General features: G+C 38.4%; 1 protein-coding gene across 1 annotated transcript in view; it reads right to left on the bottom strand.

Moving 5' to 3' along the window:
* Nucleotides 1-21,220, bottom strand: part of LOC150108732 (disco-interacting protein 2-like) — a 936,780-nt gene that overhangs the window by 853,911 nt on the left and 61,649 nt on the right. Inside the window, exon 3 of the mRNA XM_090416186.1 lies at nt 619-693. Coding sequence (XP_090272312.1) covers nt 619-693 — 75 coding nt within the window. The remainder of the gene's footprint in view (nt 1-618; nt 694-21,220) is intronic.

Raw genomic sequence — 21,220 nt, 5'->3', positions numbered from 1 at the left:
CACCAAAGAATTTTATGTTAGTCTTTCTGCTGTATGAATTCAAGAAGTATAAAAGTTTAGAAGACAAGATGTTTATGTATCCTGGGAAAATAACCCATGCACAAGATTAATTAGGAGTTTAGTTTCAGTGTTTTCTTTTTAGTTTAAAATTCAGAGTGTATGTGTATGTTGGAGGGGGGGGGGGTATTTATTTTTTCTTACTCCCTCACACTCAGAGTTGTTTAAACTCTTAATTTTAAAACTTTTGAAAGCACATACAAAATTATAATTTACCTCTAATATTTAATCTAAATACAATTATTTTATATCTAAGCAAGACTTTAGTAGCCAAAGAAAAGAATGACATTGCAAAACATCTTGCTTGCGACACAAAAACAGACAAATGCATTTAACTAACAACTTCACAAAATACCTTATTACTAACTCCTTAACTTGAATTAATTATTTAGTTTGTGAGGTATCTGAATTTCAATACAGATATCCCACACTACGATCATTACTGTTTTAGGTTTTACTGATCATTTCCTTATTCATCATATCTGAGATGTGAAAACATACATCATACAGTGAAATAAATGTCATTATTAAAACTGCTTATGATTATAAAATTAATCTTACCTCCACTTTCACTAGAAAAATATGGAGCCAACAACTTCGCTTTCTTTTTTTCATATCCTTTTTGTGTAATATCACCTGCAATATACAAAATTTTGTAAATATTTCAGAAAACAGCAGAATATATAATTATATTTTTTTAAAAAAAATTTAGTAATCTTTTAACTTAAAAAAAGACAAGGCTTTATAAATAAACTCAAGGATCTATAAAAGCTCATCTAGAGCAAGCTTTTACAAGCACTTATGCCCATGGTGGGATTCGAACTCACAACTTGTTGTTGGAGAGGTGTTTTATCTGCTCTCCCAGGCTAGCTTTTCTCCCTGAAATTATATTTTACATGTGATATTTATCAATCCATAACCTGATTCATTCAGTTAAATTATTTATTAAAATATTATATACAAAACAAAAAGTGCACAAACATATGGTGTCAATGATAACGTGGATGAAAGTGCAACAGGGGAGAATGCAAAAGTGAGTAACTTATAAAATGATAATACACAGAAAAAAAAAAGTTGCAAAAGATTAGTGGAATGATGAGGTAATGAGATAAAGTGCAATTACATGGGATATTTCACAGTACAAATTTATCACCTGAATAAATGAAGAAACATCCAGCAGAGAAGAGAAAGAAGGAAGTGTGAAGGAGAAGACAGAGTATGAAAGAGCAAGAGTAAGGAGATGGTATGGTATGATGATTTGATGCTAAGAGAAAGTGATGAAAATATAACAAACCATGTTTCATAAGTACAATGATTAAGGTTATTAGCAACAGTAAAATGCAAAGAGGTGAAAGTGAAAGAGATGGCTTTTTCTGGTAGAATGATTTGAAAGGTGACAAGCACAATATGAGAGAAGGCATGAAAGTTTTACTGAAAGAAGCAAAAAGTAGAGAAAGACTGCAAAGCCTGCTGCCACAGTAAGTTACGAATGAAATAAGAGAAGAGCAATGTTACAAATGATTAAGAATTAGCTTGTGTAAGAGGAATGGTGTGCAGTTTGTAGACATATGGAGTGAATTTAATGAACAAAAAAATTACCATATTTTTCCGTGTATAAGACGAACCCTACTTTTTCTAATCCAAAATTAAGAAATCAATATTTTAAACATCTCCACTGTCTAATCATACACTCAGTGGGAGGAGGTCTAAACTGTCTCTCTGAAGCTTTATTTTCATGTTCTTTTGCATAGTTAGGAAATGAAAAGTTTTTTCCCACCACGATTGGTGGCGGCGCAATCAAATTTAGCTGTGCAAGCTAAAGAGAATCCCACACAGTTCTTTCAATGTGCTGCAAGCAAAAAAAAACTGTACACGGCAGAATGATTTTAAGGAATGACGATGGTAAGGAGGTCACTGAATCAGTCGAGATAGTGGAATTACTGAGCGAGCACTTTGCAAGAGTATATCATCCAGGTGGTGACATTGAAAAAATGAAGGAACCATTAGTTTATACGGGAATTGTGATGAAGTGGAGGTGAATAGTCTATTACAGAACCTTAATGTGAATACATCTGTGGGATTGGATGGTATACCGGCACAGGTCTTATGTGAAGCGGCTAAAGAATTATCAGTGCCCTTGACCATATTTTTTAATCTGAGTCTCGGGTCTGGTTTAGTCCCGAAGGTGTGGAAACAGGGAAAAATAGTTCCACTGCATAAAGGCGGTATCCAAGACTACTGTTAAAAATTACCGACCGATTAGCATATCAGGAGTCATTGTCAAGGTCTTGGAGAAAGTAGTCAAGGGAAAAATACAGGAATGGATTGATGAAAATGAGATACTGCATGGGAGACAGCATGGCTTTGTGAAGGGTAGATCATGCCTCAGTAACTTGCTCAAGTTTTATAACACAGTGACGGCTGAACTGGATAAAGGTAATGGGTTTACAGTGATACTGCTGGACCTGACTAAGGCATTTGACAGGATACCACATGGAATTCTAATCTGTAAACTACAACATATGGGAATGGATATAGGGTTGGTGAGATGGATAGGTGGGTGGTTGAAGGAGAGATATCAGAGAGTAATTTATTCAGGAATAGAGTCCAAAAGACGGCCTGTGACTAGTGGTGTGCTGCAGGGTTCTGTTCTTGGACCACTGCTGTTTAATTTGTTCATTAACGATATAGGGAAGGATCTAAGAAGAACAGTTCATTTGTACGCTGATGATGCAAAGTTGGGTAGGGCAATAGTGAATGCAGATGATGTCAAAATCTTGCAGGACGACTTGGATAGATTGGAGAAGTTCTGGGCTAAGGAGAATGAATGTCAATTTAATGTGACAAGATTAAGGTTATGCATTTTGGGGTGAAAAGATTAGCAGCAGTATACCACATTGGTGGAACTGTACTCTAGGAGATTGATGAGGCCAGGGACTTGGGAGTGTTGGTGGATAGAGAGATAAAGTTTAGGGGGCATATTGCAAAAGTGGCTAAATCAGCTCATCAACTCACTTGGTTGTTGAAAAATACTTTGACGAGCAGAGACAAGCAAGTTATTGTACCTCTGTACCGAGCCTTGATAAGACCTCATCTCGACTACTGTGCCCAGATTTGGTCACCTAGGTTTCTTCTTGATGGGGAGGAGGTGGAGAGGATCCAAAGGTGAATTACCAAGTTGATAGCAGGTCTATGGAATGAACCTTATGAGAACAGGTTGAAGATATGTGGGTCGCAGAAATTAGTTGATAGGCAGAAAAGGGAAGATATGATTGAGACATTCAAATTGCTAAAGGGTTTCTATAGGATTAATTCAGAGGATATTTTTGAGATCAGGACTGGTGGTGGGAGAACTAGGGGACACCTATGGAAGCTGGGCAAGAGTGTGGTTAGCAAGGGTGTTAGAGCTGGGTTCTTTACTTGGAGAGTGATGAATGAGTGGAATAAGCTGCCAGAGTCTGTTGTGGGTGCTATTGACAGTGAGTGAGTTCAAGGTAAGGTATGATAGATACTGTGAGAATGTCATATAGTTGTGTGGACATGATGTTAGGGTCTCCCCTCGATGAGTTTAAGGACTCCCTGGAGTCGCCTGTAATAATAATAATTGATGACTTTTAACTTGAATTTTGAAGAATATGAAAACCACTTTTTATTTTTGGACATTTTTATGAGCTAGTGCTCTAAATATTGTTAATGCATTAACTAAACTGCCAATGAGTTGCAGACATATGAATGCTTTCAGAGTTCTGGTTGGTTTATTCAGAAGCAGCCGTTAATGAAGTCAATCGACAGAGTTAACGAAGACTGGTGATTCGCAGAAGCCTGTTTGCAGAGACAAAGTACCAGCAGTTTTGCCACGGCAACCGCAGGTCTCTCAACCGGTTACCCCTCCCCCTCCGTGTATAAGATGACCCTCAATTTTTGGTCTAAAAATTTTAGGAAAAAAGTATAGTCTTATACACAGAAAAATACGGTATATATAACTGATGGTCTGCACTTCAATGGATGTCAAATTAAGTATCTCTATAAAGTATTGTTCACTGAGAGATTTAAAGTACAAAATTGGGGAAATAGTTACTGGGAGGAGGATGCAGGCAAATGGCAAATATCTGGATATGTGTGGAGGTACAAACAGTGTGAATGATCAAAAAACAATGAATGCAGCTATTTGGATCAAAAATTTCAATGTAAGAATAAATACAAAATTCAAGGACAGTTGTGAACCAAAGAGGATACTGCAAGTTATATGTATACTAATAGCATATACATCTGGAATAAGGGAGAGAAGTTTTAAGCATTTCAAGGAAACTAGAAGGTATTGGGGGGGGGGGGGGGGGTAAGCATATGTCAAGCCACCCCAAGACAGATGAGTGAGTGAAGGTGCAGTTTCCCAGGTTTCAAATCTGAATGGGCTGAAGGGAATGCTGAAATGCAGAGGAATTTTTGGTGTGGTCGGCTCAGCTTGGCAAAAAATTATCAACATCAGTGACACCAGGTTAACAGAAAATGACAAGATAGAATGTAAGGGGTATTGTAAGAAGATAGAAGGGGACAGGAGGAAGAATATTACTAATGATAGCTGAAGAACTTCAACCAACAAAAACAGAAGCTAAGGAGGATTTCAGATCTGAGGGAGATGTCCAACAGAGGCTATCATGTAAGATAGAGGCTGATAGGGAAATATATGGTTGATTGCTACTATAGACAAGGCAGACCAGAGGAGAATGTGGATGCCGTGAATCAGCAGATTAGCATAATTACCACAGGCTGAGCACTTATGTGGGAACAGACTATAAGAAGATAAGGCCACGTGGCAAAATGGAAATGGAATTTATATAGTTACTAAGACATAATTACCTGAAACAGTATGTCATGGAGGAGAGAACGTTAAGAGTGGGTTTGAGAGTGTTGGATCTAGTAACAGAATCACAAGATCTATTTATAACCACTGTAGCAACCGTACCTTCAACCAGGGAAAGTAATCATGCAATCTTGTTCTGAGAGGTTGCTCAACATATGGAAATCTCAGTCAAGAACCACAAAGCTGGTGTTATGACAAAACCTAGGTGACAACTGGAGCTGTGCATGACATTAGAAACTGCATAGAAAGAATGTCAGTATTGCAGGGGAAATGGTGAAGGATTGTTTGAGAAATGCAGCAGTATCAGATTGAATACCCAGAGGCAAGAGGCTAAACCAAGTCAGCATTAAATGGATAAGTAGTTTTATAAAGCAAAAAAAAACCATTGTGGAGCAATACAAAGCATGGGCAGGAAGAGCGATTAGAATGGTTAAAAAAAAGGTCAAATCAGATTATCAGAAAAAATTAGCTAAGCAGACCAAATTAAATCAAAGAGGGTTTTTTTTTTGCTATGTGGCATGTAAGAGAAAGAATGATTATGGTAGGATAACTTTACTCAGTGCCAATGGAAACAAAGTGACAGAAGAAATAGTTAAGCTACTAAGTAATCACTTGGTAAGGGTGTGTATCATCCATGTGGAGACTATTCAGTTAATGATATGACAGAGAATGATGTGAGAATTGAGGTGAGCAAACTGCAGGTACTCGGCATATTGAAAAATTTCCACATTAATACAGCAGTGGAACTGTATGGCATGTCGGCCCATGTATTACAAGAACTTGCAAGAGAACTGAAAGTACCTCTGACAAAGCTGTTTAATCTAAGACTCAGCTCTGGCAAAGGTTCCAAGAGAGTGGAAAGAAGGTAAGACAGTTCCATTACATAAAGGTGGCTATAATGCAGTGTAGCATATTACAGGCCAATTAGTATCTTAGGAATGGTTAAAGGTAAAATTCAGTAATGGGTGGATAGGAATATGACAATCTATGGTGGAGCAGCATGGCTTTGTGAAAGGTAGCTCCTACCTTAGTAATTTATTCACAGTTTACAATAAAGTGACATTGGAACTATTAAAGAAAATGGTTACACCATGACACTGTTGGACTTTGCAGAGACATTTCACAGAATATCATATAAAACTATTACATAAGTTGGAACAAATGGAAATGGATATGAAGCTAGTAACATGGATAGGGGCTGGCTGACAGACAGACACCAGAAAGTAGTATATGGTGGAGTGGAATCAACGAGGATGACTAGAGAAGTGCTTGAGGTCTCTATGCTAAGATCACTACTCTTTAATTTGTATATTAATGATACAGGGAATTTAAATAGATACTCAGGCACAATAGTTGATAAAAGTAATGTTGATATTCTGCAGGATGATTTAAATAAATTGGCAATATGAGTAAAGACAATAGTTGTCTTTCATGCTGCAAAACATTAGGTTACACCTGAGGGTGTAAAGATTACATACTTTGTATCATACTGATGCTACTGAACTGCAGGAAATTGATGAGGTGAGAGATCTGAAGGTGATAGTGGACAGAGAGTTGAAATTCAGAGAGCATATTACAAAAGTTGGAAAAATAGTTAAACAATTACTTGGATGTTGAAGAACACATTGACAAGAAAATATAGGAAATTATTATTCCTCCTTGTTAGGCTTTGATTTGGCCACATCTTGAATACTATACAGATTGGCCTGACCTGGGTTCCTTGGAGATCAGGAATGGTAAAGAAAATTCAGAGATCAAGCCTAGTGAACAGATTTCTGGAATGCTCATTATGAGGATAGACTAAACATGTGTGAATTGCACAGCTCAGTTAAGAGTCAGATGAGGAAGAAGGGAGATTATAAAAGTTTATAATCTCTAAATTACTAAAGGGATTCTATGTGATGCCAAAGAAATTTTTCAATACATGACGAGTTGGGAAAGAACAAGGGTCACCTCTGGAAATTGTGTAAGAGTGCAGTTAGTAAGGGTGTGTGATAACTTGATTTTTTGCTTGGAGAGTAGCAAATGAGTGAAATGGATAACTAGGGGTAGTTGTGAGCACCCTGACAGTGAACAAGTTTATAGAGGTATGATAGGTATTGTGTAAATAAGGGTTAGCATAGCTCTCCTGCAATGATTCTTGACTCCATGAAAATAACTGTACAATAATAATTTCTCAGTATAATGGCCAAAATTCAAGGCTTTAGTGAGACTTGGTTGATGAAGATGATATAAGGGTAGAAAGTACGTTTAAGCATTTACAGAGATGATGAACAGAACAAATTCAAGAGCATGGAAAGGGATTACTGATGATAGCTGAAAAGTTGCAGCCAGTAAAAGTAGATATTCTTTTTGAAGTAGTTCACTACAAATAGATTTATATCAACTTTAATAATTAACCAGATTTGACTCACAACATCACAGTAAATTGGCAAGCTTTCTTCATGCCTTACTTGGAAGAGAATGATTTTGCTGGATTGTTCAAAGAGTATTCCAGGGTCATTCACTCACAAGGCACGTTATATAGAAACCAAAAACTTTTACTTCATTACATCTGGAAGTCAATTAGCATATGTAACATTCACGACCTCTCCTATGCCAGTAATCACATACAGAGTTTACACAACAATGTATAGAGTGCACATGATGTGTCTTGTATCCAATGTGATAGACTTTATAAACTATCAATCCAGGTTTCCAATTCATAGAAATAATGGCTGTTGGGAAACAATTGAGAGTTTTGTTCGTTATTTTGTGTTAAATATCTTCCTGAAGATGCTGTCAGCCATATAAATAGCAAAATATGTCGAAAAAATATTCAGTTTTAATGAATAAAAAAGTCAGATTAATTATTAGAGTGGATATTCTGCAGGAGTAAGTATGCTTGAGACAATTTGCTGTGAGACAGACACAAACAGGACAATATATTTAGTTGGTTGGTTTTACAGGCAGGTAAAGAAGACATATGAATAGAATGCAGCAAAAAGTTACAAGTGCTGGTGAAATGTACACACATTCTCCATTTTTCATCTCTATTATTCACCAGCTATATGGATCACATTATAAAAGAAAGTAGAATGAAACCTGATATCAATTAATAAACTTTGTTTTATAAACATCTACTTTTATTAAAACACTTAAGGAATAGAACAACGTAGTTAAGAATATAAATTAAATTAAACTTTAATAAATATTTTCCGATATTTCGGCAATGTCACATTGCCATTTTCTAAAGGAACTTACAAAAAAGTTATGTGCACGTAGGCACTACACCACAGAAACTGAGAATGAAGAGATGAAGCTATTGTTCTCCTAACAGTCCTGATGGTGCCCTCTAGCGGGCTAACTAGGTGTTCTTGGCCGTTGGGCTGAAGGTCTGCAGATGTAGGCCTCCCAAATTTGGGGCAGTCGCATACACCCAAATTTGTTGAGGTTTGGAGAATTTCTTAGGGCTGAGGCTGATTCCATAAAGAGTCTTTCAAATTTGTATTTGCTACGGTGTATCACTGTAGCTTTCTTCCACCGTATTCTGTGGCGTGTATCCAGAGCATGGTCCGCAAGCCCAGAATGACTGTATTTGTGAAAACGGATGTAGTCCTTGTGTTCCGAAATTCTGATATTCGCTGTCCTGCCTGTTTGGCCAAAGTAAGACAGTTTACAACTGCAAGGGACCTGGTAAACACCAGGTAGGTCTAGGGGAAGTGGTTGGTCTTTAGTGGAGCAGATAAGGGATGCCAATTTTCTGTAAGGTTTGTAACAGGAGGTCAGGTCATGTTTTTTTAAGATTTTGGTAATCTTTTCCGAGGTGCCTCGGATGTAGGGAATGGTGATGGATTTAGAGTAATCCTTGTTGTTGGGGGGGGAGGGGATCTGTGGTTTGTAGGTTCTAATATTTTTTTGGATTTTTTTTGGGGGGGATAGCCATTGGCTGAGAAAGTGTTGAGGATGTGATTTAGTTCAGTGTTTAGGGCCAAGTGGTTTTGAACAGATTAGTTCAAAGGTGACTAGGCAGGTGACTAGTGTGTCTAGGAAAGGGAGGCTGTTGTTTTCCTCTTTTTCCAGAGTGAATTTGATTCTGGGGTGTTGGTTGTTTAAGTGTGTTAAGAAGGAGAGAAGTGTTTCAGAGCCATGTGGCTGAAAAAGAATTTAAAAAAATACGAGGCCGACAGATGAAAAAGTTCGAAAAATTAAAAAAGAACTCTACCGTCTTTCCAAAACCTGCTACCAACACGGTAATCAACCTTTCTTCAGTCACCCTGACGCCTGAAGCACTCAACGCGCTTTCATGTGGACACAACTTCGCCATTGCTCCCAATAAAATACCTAGTGAGGATATTATGATCCAGATCGAGCGCGGAATCCGCAACCTTCCACGTCAAGTCGCCAACAGTGTAAGACTGGATGTAGCCTGTGTCCTTTCCAAAGCAAGGCCACCAAAAAACCAACATATCAAACAAGGAATATAAAGCTCTACAGGAAATGAAGAATAATAAAGAATTAGTTATCACCAAAGCGGATAAGGGAAATGCAACTGTATTACTTAACCAAAAGGACTACACAGGTAAGCTGAATGCTCTTCTATTAGATCGGGCCACTTACCTCCCTATCAATTACAATCCCACCATCTCTCAAATTAGAAAACTTCACAGGCTCCTTAAGAGAGTCACTTCTTGGCCTGTAGAAGTCACCAACAGATTAAAGCCGTTTAACTCTATACCCCCCCCCCCAGTATTTACGGACTCCCAAAAATACACAAAGAAAATGTGCCATTACGTCCCATAGTGGATGGCATTGATTCCCCCACATACAAATTAGCTAAACATTTGGCCAAAGAGCTCACACACTGTACTGGCAACACACCATCACACATAAAAAACTCAGCCCATTTCAAAGCCATCATAGAAAACCTTACACTCCAACATACTAACATAATGGTCAGCTTTGATGTGTCCTCTTTATTTACAAATGTCCCACTCAAGGAAACTTTAGAGCTAATCCAAGCTAAATTTTCTCCCGATATCTCAGCCTTATTTCAGTTCACAATGAACTCAGGCTATTTCGTTTGGCAGGGAAAATTCTACAAACAAACAGAGGGGACAGCCATGGGTTCACCACTCTCCCCACCCTTGGCCAATTTCTTTATGGAGACCTTTGAAGAAAAAGCCTTAGCCTCTGCCCCACAAAAACCAACCATATGGCTTCACTACATTGATGATGTGTTCGCTATTTGGCCACATGGCTCTGAAACACTTCTCTCCTTCTTAACACACTTAAACAACCAACACCCCAGAATCAAATTCACTCTGGAAAAAGAGGAAACAACAGCCTCCCTTTCCTAGACACACTAGTCACCTACCAGCCTAATGGATCCTTGGTTTTCTCAGTTTACAGAAAACCCACCCATACAGGCAGATACATTCACCAACAATCCCCCCCCCCCTCACAACAATATGGAGTAGTGAAAACACTATACAACAGGGTTAAACTAATCTGTTCAAACCACTTGGCCCTAAACACTGAACTAAATCACATCCTCAACACTTTCTCAGCCAATGGCTACCCCCCACAAAAAAAAATCCAAAAAATATTAGAACCTACAAACCACAGATCCCCCCCACACACACAACAAGGATTACTCTAAAATCCATCACCATTCCCTACATCCGAGGCACCTCGGAAAAGATTACCAAAATCTTAAAAAAACATGACCTGACCTCCTGTTACAAACCTTACAGAAAATTGGCATCCCTTATCTGCTCCACTAAAGACCAACCACTTCCCCTAGACCTACCTGGTGTTTACCAGGTCCCTTGCAGTTGTAAACTGTCTTACTTTGGCCAAACAGGCAGGACAGCGAATATCAGAATTTCGGAACACAAGGACTACATCCGTTTTCACAAATACAGTCATTCTGGGCTTGAAGACCATGCTCTGGATACACGTCACAGAATACAGTGGAAGAAAGCTACAGTGATACACCGTAGCAAATACAAATTTGAAAGACTCTTTATGGAATCAGCCTCAGCCCTAAGAAATTCTCCAAACCTCAACAAATTTGGGTGTATGCGACTGCCCCAAATTTGGGAGGCCTACATCTGCAGACCTTCAGCCCAACGGCCAAGAACACCTAGTTAGCCTGCTAGAGGGCACCATCAGGACTGTTAGGAGAACAATAGCTTCATCTCTTCATTCCCAGTTTCTGTGGTGTAGTGCCTACGTGCACATAACTTTTTTGTAAGTTCCTTTAGAAAATGGCAATGTGACATTGCTGAAATATCGGAAAATATTTATTAAAGTTTAATTTAATTTATATTCTTAACTACATTGTTCTATTCCTTAAGTGTTATAATAATGCATAACCAACGTATAAGCCCGTCTACGAGAATCAACATCTACTTTTGCTTTTTTTTTTAGTTAATAAACATCTTTTTTTACTTGATGATGATTATTTAATTATCAAGTAATAAAAGATGATTATTAACTGTAAAAAAAAAAAAAAATGTTTATTAACTGGACTTATATTTCACTGAACTTCAAACCAGCATCTTCAGAGCACAAAGCAGCATGTGATAGTTAACGTGTAACAATGAGGAAGAAAAAAATTTAAATTGTAATGGACAAGAGATCTAAAGTCCTAATCTAATGTAAAAAAAAAAAAAAAGAAGTATTAAAGCTATGTAGGAGTTGATCTTAAGATAACAGTCTCCCAAATTTTTGGAAAATTAATGCAATCATACTTTTTCAGCTTAGGGGAATTCTTCATAGTCATGGCTGATTCTAAAAATAATCTTTCTGACCTGTAATGACTTCTACATAGCACACTGCTTTTCTTCTATTTAATCCTGTGTGAAGGGGTGCCCAAAGCATGGTCTGTCAGTCCTGACTTTCCATACTAATGGTTGTGAATGTATTTTTTATGTTCTCCAAGGTGGATGTTAACAGATCTTCCTGTCTGCCCACAGTAGACCAAGTCACATTCACAAGGAACTTCGTACACTCCAGGATATACTACAGGATGGAGTTTATCCTTAGGAGAGCAGATCATAGTTGCTAATTTAACATGTGGTTTGAATGTGACATGAAGGCCAGGTTTTATTAGTACTTTTGGCTATCTTTTCTGATGTACCTCTGAGTGGTACACAGAAAATAATCAGAAAATATCACTATTTCTGTTCCCACAGGGAACAGAAATAGTGATATTTTTTTCTTGTGTGTGTGTTAGAGGAGAGGAAAGCAATGGGGCTATGTAGTATTTTATCTATTTTGTAGGAATTGTAGCCACTTGTCAAGAAAGTATGGTGCAGATATTTATGTTCTGTAAAAAGAGTGTATCATTAGAACAAATCACTCTGGCTCGGTGTGCAAGTGTTTTTAGAATATCATACTAAATGGGGCTGGATCATGATGTGATTGTTCATGCAGATATCTTCCTGTGTGTGTTGGCTTTCTGTAAATGGAAAAATATAGTGATTCATCTGAAAGGCATGTGAACAAAATACCACAGCCACAAACAAGCCCCTAGTGTGGTTACACTTTATTGATGATGTGTTTGTCATTTCGACTGATGGACAAGACATTTGGGATGCTTTTGTAACCTACCTAAACAGCAAACACCCCAAAATTCACTTCACAGTAGAAAAAGAATCTAACAACTGTTTGCTTTTCTTGACACATTAATCACATGCCTTTCAGATGGATCACTATTTTTTCCCATTTACAGAAAGCCAACACACGCAGGAAGATATCTGCATAAACAATCACATCATCATACAGATTCATTTAGTATGGTATTCTAAAAACACTAACATAGAGCAAGAGCGATTTTTTCTGATGATATAACTCTTTCCACAGAACTTAAATATCTATGTCATATTTTCTTGGCTAGCAAGCTACAATTCCTACAAAATAAATCACTACACAGCCCCATTACTTCTCTCTCCTCACAAGAACAAAACATCACTGTTCCTTTCTCTATGTCAGAGGTACACCACAAAAGATAGCCAAAGTACTAATAAAACATGGCCTTCGTACCACATTCGAACCACATGTTAAATTAGCAATTCTGATCTGCCGTCCTAAGGCCATCCACTAGCATATTTTGCAAGTGGATGGAGTTTGTATATATATTATAGCAACAACAAAAATTGTTGGAATAAGTGAGACATAGTTAGATGAGGACGACATCCTGACAGGACCAGAGATGGAAGGGTGTGATGTGTTTCGTGAGGACAGAAGGAGTAAAAAAAAAGGGAGGGGGGAGTGCTCTTGATAATAGAAAAAGAGTTATGTCCATACAAAGTACAGATGCAAGAGGGAAATGGGACCAGTAGTTTTGAGGCAGTATGGTGTGAGATAGAGGTGAATGGAATGAAATACTTGGTTGGAATAGACCAGGTAATGTGGATGTAGTGATAATGAAATGTATGATCAAATTAGCCAAGCAAATAAGAAAAGTGATCATTATGGGCGATTTTAATAATGGCAATATAGACTGGAATGATGAGATAGCAACTGGAAGTAAAGAAAATGAGTTCCTTGAGGGATAACTACCTCAGACAGTATGTAACAGAGGGCACGCGAGGATTGAGGGTCTTGGATTCGGTCATCTCATCAGAGGATGTAATTATAAATGAGGTGTCAAATCACCCACCAATTGGTGAGAGTGACCATGAGGTGATTACCTGAGTGGTTGCCAAGAGTGTGAGGACCTCTGTGAGAAAAGAGTATGTGTGGAAGGGGGGGGGGGGGTATGAAGAGCTCAGGAGACAGCTTGCAGGTATAGCATGGAATGAGGAGTTAGCTGAAAAGGAGATCAATGCAGCTTGGGGGATTTTTAAAAACCATCTAGTAGATGCAATGTTTAAATGTATTCCAAGGATGAGAAGGTTAAATAAGGTAGGTGTGAAATGGTTGAATAAAGAGATTAAGCATGCGATACAGAGAAAAAGGGCATTATGGAGGCAGCATAAGAGAAGTGGAGATAACCAATTCCATGAGGATTACAAAGGCAAGGCAGGTGACTTGGTTGGCGAGGGTAGCTAAAGTGAGATTTGAACAGCAGTTAGCTAATGAAGCCAAAAAGAATCCTAGGGGGTTCTTTCGATATGTAGCCAGCAAAAGAAAGAATGATTATGGAAGGATGACAATGATTGGAGAAAATGGTATAAAGACAGCTGTTGCAGAAGGTGTGGTGTAGATATTTAATGAGCAGTTCATGAAGGTCTTTCAATCTTGTGAATGTGACTTCATGGAGAGATTGAGAGTAGTTGGGGGGAGGAGAGACTGACTGTAAGTGAGCAAGAGGTGTATGGGAAGTTGAGCAAACTAGATGTTAATAAGGCTGTGGGACTTGATAATATATCACTATGTATTCTGAAGAAATGTGCCAGGGAGTTTATGCCGGCCTTGACATATTTTTTTAATATGAGTCTTGCACTGGGTCAAGTTCCTAAGGAGTGGAAGAAGGGCAAGATTGTGCCACTTCAGAGAACTAGGATCCAGAATTGGATTGACAACAATGGTATTATCTTTGATGGACAGCATGGATTTGCTAAAGGGAGGTCATGTTTCAGTAATCTAAAATCTCAGAGGAGAAGGATACGCAGCACTTAGATTTCACAAAGGCTTTTGATAGATTACCGCATGATAAGTTGATAGTCAAACTAGAGTGGATGGGGTTGGATGTTAGATTAGTGCATTGGATTGGAGACTGGCTATCTGATAGGTATCAATAAGTTGTGTTGGGGGAGTGATATCCAGGAAAAGGAAAGTCACTAGTGGTGTGCCTCAGGGGTCTGTTTTAGGACCATTACTGTTTAACTTGCATATTAATGATATTGGTGAAGATTTGGATGGAGATATTCAGTTGTTTGCAGATGATGCAAAGTTGGGACGAACCATGAAGAGTAGAGAAGATGTTGTGGCCTTACAAGAAGACTTGAATAAATTGGGTGACTGGGCTCGGGAATTGGGGTGCAAGTTCTTGCAAAATGTAAGGTTTTAAAATTTGGAAAACAAAGATGGGATGCAGAATTTATGCTTGGTGAGGATATATTGTCAGAGATGGAGGAAATAAGAGATCTTAGGGTGACAGTGGATAAGGATCTGAAATTTAGGGGACACATAGCCAAAATTGTGACGACAACACAAAAGCTTCTGGGAATGCGGAGGACACTGACTTGTAGAAGTAGGAAGATTCTTGTTCCATTGTATAAGGCTTTGATTAAGCCACACATGGACTATTTTGCCCAGCTTTTGTCACCTGGTTTCCAGAAGAATGAAGAGATGTTGGAAAGGGTCCAGAGGCGGCTGACTAAGGTAGTTTCTAACCTCTGGAATGTCGAGTATGAGGAGAGATTAAGAAGATGCAATTTGCAGAGTCTGGTGGACAGGAGGAAGAGGGGAGATATGATAGAGACCTACAAGTTAGTAAGGGGTCATTACAGGATTAATGCTGAGAGGTTCTACAGAAAATAGTGGGAGATCAGGGGAGAAACAGAGGTCATACCTGGAAACTGAATAAAGAAGGTGCGAGTAGGGGAGTGAGAAGCAGGTTTTTGTCATGCAGAGTTGTGAATGATTGGAATGCCTTGCTGAGAGTGTGGTGTCTGCAGAGAATTTAAGTGTGCTTAAAGCACAGTATGATGAGCAGTGTATATGATAAAAGGACCTCCCAGATGAGTCTTTGACTGCATGAGGTCTTGAGTAATAATAATATATCCTGGAGTGATATGATATGATGACGTTCCCTGTAAATGTGACTTGGCCTACTATGGGCAGACAAGAAGATCTGTTAACATTTGCTTTGGAGAACATAAAAAATACATTCACTACCATTATTACTGCAAGTCAGGACTAGCAGACCACTCTTTGGACACCCCTTCACACAGAATTAGAAGAAGAACAATGTGCTATGTAGAAGTCATTACAGGTCAGAAAGATCTTAGAGTCACCATAACTATGAAAAATTTTCCTAAGCAGAAAAAAGTATGGTTGCATTAATTTGCCAAAATTTGGGAATCTTAAGATCAACTCCTTCATATCTGTAATATTTTTTTTTTCTTTTTACAACATTAAATATCCCCAAATTAGGACTTTAGATCTCTTGTCCATTACAGTTTGAATTGTTAAACTTGCTCATTGTCGCATGTAAACTATAACATGCTGCTTTGTGCTCTGAAGATGCTGGTTTGAAATCCAATAAAATATAAGTCAGCCAATAAACTTTTTTTATATAAGATAGTTCATTTGGTGGTGTTGTTAATACTGTTAGAAATAAGTTATGAATTATCAAGTAATAATCATCACCACCATGCCAGTTAGGTTGGCTGAGTAGTTAGCATACCAGCTCTCCAACAAACAGGTCACAGGTTCAAATCCTGCCATGGGCATGGATATTTGTGATTGTCTTTAGGTGGGAGATGAATTTCTTTGTCCAGTGTTAGATTACCAGCCCCACTTACTGGAGGCCTGAAGTGGCTTGAAAGAGTTCCATGTTTGGTCTCTAGAGCAAGGTTTCCTGACCATGTAAAAATAACTAAAAAATTACAAAATAAAAAATTATCAAATTGATAAAAATGAGGAAAAAAGAAATCCTTAGCCCACTCACAGTACAAACATACTATACATTTACTAAAAACCTTTCATGGGTGGGAACCACATTAAAAAAAGTTCCTGATATCCACCTTCAAGGGGTATACATGATGCTATGATAATTGATCATAATACATGTCAGGACTCTGATTTCATCAGATAATATTAAGATCAGGTCTCCACTGAGTTAATACTCATCACAGGAGGACAACACTTTCACACAAAAAAAAAATCATTAAACCCATTCATAGTTTCTATACTCGCTGTACTCTCAGGCAATGCATTCTATTCACTATCCACAGTCCATGTAAAGGACCTGCTTGTCACTCCCTTACTAACATCTCTTTCCACACCTTCTGGGGATGGCTTCTTGTTCTATACTGGGCTCCCTCTACTCCAAGAAATATCTCCTCGACGTTAATCTGGAAACAATTTCTCACCAACTCATATCTCCTCACCTATTCACAAAGCTCTGCAAGATTGCATCCCTTTAATCTGTCCTCATATCTTGCCTTCCAGAGATCCAATGCCAATACAGTGAATATTTTCTGGACATTCACTAAAATATTCACTTCAACTTGAAAACCATGTGACCAGGTCTGCACACAGTAGTCCATATGTAGCCTGAACAAGATTTTATAAAAGGGAACCATAACCACTTTGCTTCTACTGTGATATTCTCACACTTTTAGCAATGTGATCCCCAAACCCTAAATCTTTGTTCACTACCACTCTCAGATCTCTCATTGCTTCCACCTCCTTCAAAATTTTCCCACTAATTGTGTGTGTGCGCACGCACGCACACACTGCATGGAAAGAAGTCGATGGACACCCTGTGGGCAAGGTGCATCGTGCCATTGTAATGAGTCACGTGTTTTTAGCCAGTATAAATCGGAGGAATATTATGCTCCAAAGTCAGTACAACTGTGTCTGGGTGAAATGGCCGAGAGAAGGAAACTGACAGAGTTTGAAAGAGATGTTGTGATAGGATGCCATGTTGGGTTCATCTGTTTGGGAAATTGTCGACAAACTGGGCCATCCAAGGTCAACAATCAGTGATGCCATCCTGAGATAAAAGTACAGGGAGTCAACAGCAAGTGCTACCCTGCAGTGGACGACCCGCCACACTCACTGAACGTGACTGTAAGGTGCTATGAAGAATAATATGTAAAAATTGCCATTTTTAATGAATGCAGAGTTCTGGGCATCAACTAGAACACAAATCTGCACAAAAATATTCAGAACTGAGGCTCATAACATGGGTTTCCAGGGTAGGACCACAATATGCAAGACCCACATTACCCGAACCAACATGCAGTGTCATCATCATCATCAGTGGTGCAAAGAGTATGTACAGCAGGACATGGAAGCTTGGAAAGCTGTATTATGGAGGAAAGAATCACACTACACCAAGCACCCTCTACTGAGCAGATCGAGAGGTGTGGCAGATGCCTGGTGAATGTCTCTTAGAAGAGTGCATAATCCCAACTATGAAATTCAGTGGTGGTGGTATGTAATGGTATGGACCTGTTTTTCCTGATTTGACCTTGGACATTATTTGTGGTGCCACAAATATTGAGCTCCAAAAAGTATCTGAACATTCTGACAATACAATGCTTCCTACCTTATGGCATTTCTATGGAAATAACCAACCACTGTTACTTATAGCAAGACGATGCACTATGTCATAAGGCTAATGTTGTAACATTGTGGTTTGTGGATATGAACGTCACCACACTTGACTGCCCTCCATAGACCCTGATCTCAACCCTATTGAACATTTGTGGGGCAAACTGGAGCATTGGGTGAGGTCAAAGGATGTCAGCCCCACAACAGTCTAGGACCACATTACATACCTACAAGAAGAATAATCCAAATTTTCACTGATCGCTAACATATGCTTGTGGAAAGTATGCCCCATAAAATTACTGCAATCATTGCAGCGAAAGGAGATCCTACATCTTAAGGTTGGTGCTGATCTCAACCCTATTGAACATTTGTGGGGCAAACTGGAGCATTGGGTGAGGTCAAGGGATGTCAGCCCCACAACAGTCTAGGACCTCATTACATACCTACAGGAAGAATGGTCCAAATTTTCACTGATCGCTAACATATGCTTGTGGAAAGTATGCCCCATAAAATTCCAAAAAAACGCAATCATTGCAGCGAAAGGAGATCCTACATCTTAAGGTTGGTGCTATGGCTGTTTGTTCCTCACACTATGGTGTCCATTGACTTCTTTCCATACAGAGGGTGTGTGTGTGTGTGTGTGTGTGTGTGTGTGTGTGTGTATTTTTACCTTGTGTGTACTATGCGTTAAAGATACCAAGAAATTTTTTAAACTTGGTTTTAATCCTTTTTTTCCCCAAGTAAGCAAACAAGCAAGCAAGCCAAGTTTGTGCCTGAAGTATTTTCAGGTCTGAGGCAACTCGTAAAGGTGGCATAAGCTCTGATCACTTGCCTAAGTATCACATAATACAAAGCACATATCTTTACAGACATGTATGATGCTATGTTTTATGAGAAGGGTCACTACCCAGACTGGTTTCAACCTTTATTGAGGTCTCGTCAGTTATGCCACCTTTGCCACGAGTTGCCTCAGACCTGAAAATACTTCAGGTGAAAACTTGGCTTACTTGTTTGCTTACTTGGGAAAAAAAAGGATTAAAACCAAGTTTAAAAAAAAAAATTTCTTGGTATCTTTAACACATAGTAAATCCAAGGTAAAAAACTTTCTACATCTTTCTCTCATCCTGAGATTTTCATTTAATAAGGCTTAATTAAGCACCTTGTGGCAACAACTCATATAGGTAAATATAAGTTCTGCATTACTTCAACCTTGGTATCACCACCTCTGAGTCTGGCTCCCACTGACGAGACCTCAATAAATGTCGAAAGCAGTCTAGGTAGTGACCCTTCCCATAATACATAGCATCATATGTCTGTTAGGATATGTGCTTTGTATTATGGAATACGTAGAAAAGTGATCAAAGCTTAAGCCACCTTTACCATGAGTTGCCTCAGACTCAAAAAAATTCAGGCACAAACTTGGTTTACTTGCTTGTTTGGAAAAAAAAAAAGGATTAAAACCAAGTTTAAAAAAAAAAAATTCTTGGTATCTTTAACGCATAGTATGCCCAAGGTGAAAAAAACTTTCTACATCTTTCTCTCATCCTCAGACTTTTATTTAATAAGGTTTAAGCACCTTGTGGCAACTCGTATAGGTAAATATAAGTTCAGCATTACTTCAACCTTAGTATCACCACCTCTGGGTCTGGCTCCTACTGACAAGACCTCAATAAAGGTCGAAACTGGTCTGGGTAGTGACCCTTTCCATAATACATAGCATCATACATGTCCGTAAGGATATGTGCTTTGTATTATGGGATACTTAGACAAGTGATCAGAGCTTATGCCACCTTTACCACGAGTTGCCTCAGGCTTGAAAATACTTCAAGCACAAACTTGGCTTACTTGCTTGTTTGCTTACTTGGAAAAAAAAAAAAAAGGATTAAAACCAAGTTTAAAAAATTTCTTGGTATCTTTAACATATATATATATATATATATATATATATATATACACACACACACACACACACACACACATATATATATATATAAAATACACTCTGCTTCACATCCTTGCCTACCAAATTTCAAGACCTTACACTTCGCAACGCTGATCTGGTAATGCCACTTTCCCCTCACCTATCTATCACAGAATCTATTCAGATCTTTCTGTAGGACATCTGATCTGCTCCGCATAGTTCTTCCCCACTTTGCATCATCTGTAAACAGCTGCATATTGCCAGTTAAGCTTGTCCCAATATTATTAACATACAAGTTAAATAGTAATTTTCCTAAAACAGACCCCTGCAGCACACTGCCATGGACCTCCCTACTTGGAAGACACCACTCCCCCAATATATGCCCCACTGATAACTACCTATCCACTCACTTGTTTCTTATCCAATCCCATCTGTTCCAATCTAATTACCAGCATGTGGCAATCTATCAAAGGCCTTTCAAAAATCCAAGTATACTGCTAATATGTATTTGCCTTATCCAATGAATCAGTCACCTTGTTATAGTACATTATAACAAGGTGACTATTATCAACCCAATTCTGAGTCCTAGCCCTCACCAACTTTAATACCTTAACTACAACCGCAAAAAAAAAAAAAAAAAAGATTATTTCTACTTTATCTACCCACTTTGTGAAATGGAACAATTTTACTCCTCTTTACTCCACTCCTTTGGGAATTGCCCAATTGCAAGACTCATGTTAAACTGATATTCCAAGTGTGCCATGAACTCACTAGAGAATTCCTTCGAAACATGTGATATGTTGTCAAGTCCTATGGCCTTATTAATATCATGTTATCTTAATTCATTGTATACCTCATACTCACTCACTGACAGTCCCTCTTCTACCATCTACACTCAAGCTCTTCATGATGAGAACGATATATCCTCTGAAGCATTTACCAAATGCTATGATTTTAATCTACTAACATCATCCTCTTAATCTTTCTTTCTTCTACTCAGTTACCTGCTTTCTGTACTTCCTCGTGTAATGGATTATTACTCTTCATCTTGAGCATATAAAGCTTTTTTTTTTTTTTTTTTTTTTGCCAGATTGCATGCTTAATCTCTTCATTCATCCATTTTATTCCTTAGTATTATTTGCCTTTAGAATCCATTCAGA

The sequence above is a fragment of the Typopeltis vanoorti genome, chromosome 3, assembly GCF_054136105.1.
Source record: "Typopeltis vanoorti isolate ZY-2024b chromosome 3, IOZ_Tvanoo_1.0, whole genome shotgun sequence".
Lineage (NCBI taxonomy): Eukaryota > Metazoa > Arthropoda > Arachnida > Uropygi > Thelyphonidae > Typopeltis > Typopeltis vanoorti.
The sequence above is the reverse complement of the archived record's forward strand: the minus strand, read 5'-3'. Positions and strand labels throughout refer to the sequence as shown.